We start from the raw sequence: 5,388 nt of genomic DNA, 5'->3' as shown, positions 1-5,388 counted from the left end.
TACGAGGAGTGTTCATTAAAGATTTCCCCTGACACACTTCCGGTTATTGCCGGAAACCGAACTTGTACAAGTATAATCATACGTGTCTTTACATGTCACATTGTAAATTGCAACTTTCTACTTGCATTCGTTTGTCTTTTATGGCTGCTGAAGTGGACTAAGCTTTTATAATGGAGGCAGTTGAAAGGTCACACATCAAAAGAGACATAGTCAAGCACTGGTATCACTGGTTCAAATGACGACACCATCCATTAAGTGGAAGCTGCAACTGTCTCAAGAAATGAAGATAAGTTTAGAGTCTATGGAAAAAAAAAAGAAAGACATTCACGCTCATTTGCGTATGCGGAAGTTGTCTGCATTATGAATTCCCCAAGTGCTCATACCTTTTTAGAAACAGGAACGAGTCAGTTATTCCCAGGCTCTTTTGGCAATGTGCCAAAGAAACAAACAAAAAAAAACAAACGAGGAGGACTTTTTCGGCAGACTTATCACACAGGATGAAACATGGATCTATCACTATGATCCTGAGACTAAAGTCCAGTCGAAGCAATGGAAGCATGATAACTCACCACCTTCAAAGAAGGCTCGAGTTCAACCCTCAGCAGGCTAGATCATGCTCACAGTCTTTTGGGACCAGCGCGAAATAGTGATGATGGATTTTCTGGCAAAGGGCACCACAATTAACGGGGCATATTATGTTTCTCTGCTCCAGAAATACTGGGACGCCATCAAGGCAAAGAGGCATGGTATGCTGACCAAAGGAGCCTGCCGCCTCCAAGACAAAACTTCAGTTCACAATACGCATGTTGCCCCAATGAAAGCACACTTCTGCGGCTATGAAATTCTTCTTTATAGCCCTTACTTTCCCGACCTCACACCATATATATATGTTAAAAAATGGTGAGATACGTTCACGAGAGTGAGGAGATGAGCAAATGTCCACTCGCGAGTTACGGTTGGCTTCTGTTGGGAAATTTATTTTCTGAGTGTGGGCAGCTTGCCAAGCTGTTTGAAGATGGTAGTGAATAGTTGAATGGCTTGAATTGAGCTTGCTTGCCAATTCTTTAACTGACACAGCATTATCCTTCTCAAGTTCTGACAAAAGAAGTTCATCATCAAATTCAACAAGGCGTCTTGTTCGTGGCCTCACTTTTCTGCTGAATTAAACCATTTTTGAACTTTGCAAACCATCTTCTGCAACTTCTTTCGTTCAAGCACTCTTACCCACAGACAAAATGGATATTTCGGGTTGCTTCTGCTGCACTGTTTCTCATTTTGAACTCATAAAGCATAAATGTACTTTGAATGCTCCTTCGATACGCCCATCTTTGAGGGGTTACTATAAGAAATTACTTCAGTTAGATTATTTTGCAAAAAGAACTTATATTAAGTTAAAGATTTCCAAATCCACATGAGTCTTAATTAATACCATTTGACATTTTAGAACACTGTAAAATTTGATAGAAATATATATTTTGGATACCTGCAACTGCCCCACCGAACTCATCTCCAGATATCTTGACCATGTCCTTGCCCCCCATGGCTTCCTACCCCTCTCACATCCATGACACCAACCATGCACTTCGTTTGTTCAACTCTTTCTCCTTCTCTCCTGGCCCCACTAAACTTCTCTTCACTCTCGACATCCAGAGCCTTTACACGGTGATCCCTCACCACGAGAGGCTGCGTGCACTCCCAACATTTCCTTGACCTTCGACCCAACCCCCAGCCCGACTCATCCACATTCGTTCGTCTGACCGAACTTGTCCTCTCCCTCAACTGGTTCTCGTTCGCTGGTGATTTTTACAAGCAGTGTGTCGGGAATGGTCATGGGAACGAAAATGGACTCCAACTATGCGAACCTGTTCGTTGACTACGTTGAGGCCCAAATATTCTCAAGTTTCACTGGTCCCACTCCCGAACTATACGGCCGTTATGTTGACGACTGTATCGGTGCGACCTCACTCTTCCGCGAACATCTAGACTCCTTCCTATCTTTTGTCAAATCTTTCCATCCTGCCCTCCACTTCTCTAACACTATATATATATATATATATATACATAGCGGCGTACGTACACACTTGTGCTCACCTTATAGTAGGTGTGTATCTTAATTTTGTACGAAAAAATAATTTCATTTCTCTTCACAAACTCATTATTCAAACTAGAAAGAAACACACACGCTGTTCTAAACATTATATGTTGCCGTATAAACAATGTTAGCTTAACCAGTAAAATATTTACAGGTATTAATGGATATGAATGAAGTTTTTCGGAGGCGTTCTGGTATGATCTTAATTTGGTCGTCAGATCTACATCAGATATACAGTTCCATTTGATTGTTGCCCATGACACTTTTAAGCGTGTAATTTTAATTATATATTTTAATATAAACAATATTAACCGATAGCATCTCTGTTTATTGTTTAGGACCTAACGTTGCGTGTAACTGTGAAACAAAAACTACACAAGCCACAATCTACAATGTAAATAGACATGGTATTGTGATGGGGAAACGCCGGTGTTGTTGTCAAAAGTCAGGTGGGTATCTACGGTTATAGTAATTTCTGACGGTTGTGTGGGGGTTGCGGTGATGTTTGATGCGGTTGCGTGATGATGTTTAATGTAATTATATGATGTTGTTTGATGTAGTTGTGTGATGAAGTTTTGTATGGTTGAGTGATGATGTTTGTTGTGTCTCTGTGGGTTAGTTGTGTGGTGGTATTGATCTGATTCTCTGGTGATGTTTGACATAAGTGAATGATATGATTGTGCGAAGATATGGTTGTTAAAGTCGTATGATGAAACCGCATACGGCTGTGTGGTGATGTTTATTGAAATTGTGAGATGTTGTTTGATGTAGTTGAGTGATGATGTTTGTTTATGTGCTTGCATTTGCTGAAAATTTCGGATTTAAAATTGAGGAGTGTGGCGGAATTTTTCGATCTAAAAAGAATGTGCTTTCTTTCAGCTATGCATAAGTTGCATCTCTTTGATCAATTTACATATGGCGTAGATTTTTCCACGAATTATATAGACAACATTAGTTGTTAGAATTCGCTTAGATTAATGGTACAGATCCCTCAGCCAGAATTTGAGAAGTACAGATTTCGATTCTCTGTAGAAGCTTGCTGGCAACTGTCTTCCGTCTTCTGAGGGTATTTACCCGATCTTTTAGGCTGTTTTAACAGTTAACCTGCATTCGGGATTTACTTTATTTTCTTTATATATATAATTCCATTTTGAAGCTTCTCAAGAATCAAGGCACATCAACCTGTAGGACGCGGGAAATGGCTAGGTAAGATCACATAGAGCTAACAGTGAAATAAACATCATTGAAGGCTTCAGATGTTGGTAGGATAGCGTAGATATGCAAGTACCAAATCCAATTTATAACTATAGATCCGACTCACCAATGAGCCTTTGGTGTGGGGTAAGTATAAAAATGTAAACACGAATGGCGTTTAAAATTTACGACAGCTGTTTCGGTAGAATTGTATTTAATGCAGTCATAAAATATTACGTCATAATGTACACTACAGTATTTTTTCTCTAATCAATATTTTTCTCTTTCTTTCCGCAGAAGAAAACAGTTCCTTTGAGAAAACTCCGGCAAACGACAGTACCCAATATACGATAAAAACGAGTTTAATACAAGATTCCCTTATAGAGTGCTCTGCTAAATGTGTCCGAGAATTTTACTGCGTTGCCTTCTCATATAACAAAACCACGAAGGAATGTGCTGTGTTGGTTTCATATTTTACACCTGAAAACCAAATGCTAGTCTCACCGACCGCACGAGGAGACTACACATGTCTTTGATTCCAAAATACCATCAAAACTTCTTTCTTGTGTTAACATGTTTGCATGTATATGAATTCATATACACATACATATACATACATCGCTATGCATATATAACCGTATAGATACGTATACATTTCTCTCTCTCTCTCTCTCTCTCTCTCTCTCTCTCTCTCTCTCTCTCTATGCTACAGAAACTCCCAAATCTTAACACCAGTATCTAAGCATTACCTAAGCTTAATGAAATTATTTATGAAGAAAAATTACCAAATCAATGTTAGTAATCTCCACAAACCATGAATCTACAAACATTTTCTGCTTTACTAGATTGAACAATTCATAATAACGAGACTAAGAAATTAAGAATTCACAAAGAAGCATAGCAAATATGTATTACTTTCATCAGCTGCCAAACGGATATCATTATAGTTTCGACACCTGGTTAGCACTATTCAGCAGCACTAAAAAATATAAATTCTGCCCGGGAATCAATAGTAATCGGCAGGAGCGAATCATTAGCGTAGTATGTCAGTTATGCCAACACCGTATTACTACTGGCAGCTACGAATTAAGCAATTAATATTAACTTATACTTACAAAACAGTAACTATAAAACAAAGAATTTGCTCCCAAGAAGAACATTGTGATGCTAAAAGTATAATACAAAAGAATAAGTTAACTAAACAAAAACAAAAACAAAACAAAACAAAAGAACTATTCAACCATAGATACTCGATATGGTAACGCCAGCTGAAGGAATTGTAAACATAGAACTTAAAGCATATAAACTAAACAATCAACATTGATTGCTAAATGCGTTATTTTTTCAATCTATATCACGTGACCACACCCAAAGCAAGGCTAACAAGAGCACTCAGAGAGCGCAAACCTCCGCCAAGGCAACACCAACGTCCTCTCAACGATTAGCCGGAGATGATTTTTTAAAATGAGAATATCTGAAATAAACTCGACAGCTTTCACAAATGACAATATTAAAAATGAACCCGACCACTCTCAAAAATTAAGTAAAAGAAAAAACCGGAAAAATAATACGGAATCCTTGTCCGGTACCTGATCGATCCCAATAATAGTCATGGAATGTGAAGGTGGTTGTAGGTGGATAAACTATTTAGTAACAAAACTAAATAGTTTATCCTTATCTAATATAATCCAAAGTTAACAAATTCAAAATAGTTTCAAAGGCGGAGGTAATAATAATGAGTTCTACTCAGGAATTTTTAAATGAATAACACAAGACCTTTTGGTTTTCTCTTCTCTTAAATTCTGACCTTCCTTTACTATTCTTGTTGTTTTAGATCGATGTATAGATGTACGTATACCGTAAAGTGTTAATATATGTGTATAATATATAATGTATATATATTATAAAAGTATGTTTGTGTTTTTAATTTCTGAACTGTTTTGCTACCGTTTGTTTATGTAGTTTGATTTCTTTATCCATTAGCTTCTACTAAGAGAGAGACGCGAGTAAAATTAATAATAGAGAAACGAAAATAAAACTTTGGAAACAGCCTAAAGGGAGATAATTGAGAAATACTTGAAAGTGATCGTAAGATCGTAATC

At 37.5% G+C, this 5,388-nt stretch overlaps 1 protein-coding gene across 1 annotated transcript in view; it reads left to right on the top strand.

The window, feature by feature from the left end:
* The window catches only part of LOC106879502 (C-type lectin TsL), a 15,864-nt gene extending 10,715 nt beyond the window's left edge, over nucleotides 1–5,149 (top strand). Inside the window, exons 4-5 of the mRNA XM_014929108.2 lie at nucleotides 2,431–2,541; nucleotides 3,584–5,149. Of these exons, the coding sequence (XP_014784594.1) occupies nucleotides 2,431–2,541; nucleotides 3,584–3,822 (350 nt within the window). The 3' untranslated portion in view covers nucleotides 3,823–5,149. The remainder of the gene's footprint in view (nucleotides 1–2,430; nucleotides 2,542–3,583) is intronic.
* Nucleotides 5,150–5,388: the final 239 nt, after the last annotated feature.

Source organism: Octopus bimaculoides, chromosome 9, assembly GCF_001194135.2.
Source record: "Octopus bimaculoides isolate UCB-OBI-ISO-001 chromosome 9, ASM119413v2, whole genome shotgun sequence".
Lineage (NCBI taxonomy): Eukaryota > Metazoa > Mollusca > Cephalopoda > Octopoda > Octopodidae > Octopus > Octopus bimaculoides.
The sequence above is the reverse complement of the archived record's forward strand: the minus strand, read 5'-3'. Positions and strand labels throughout refer to the sequence as shown.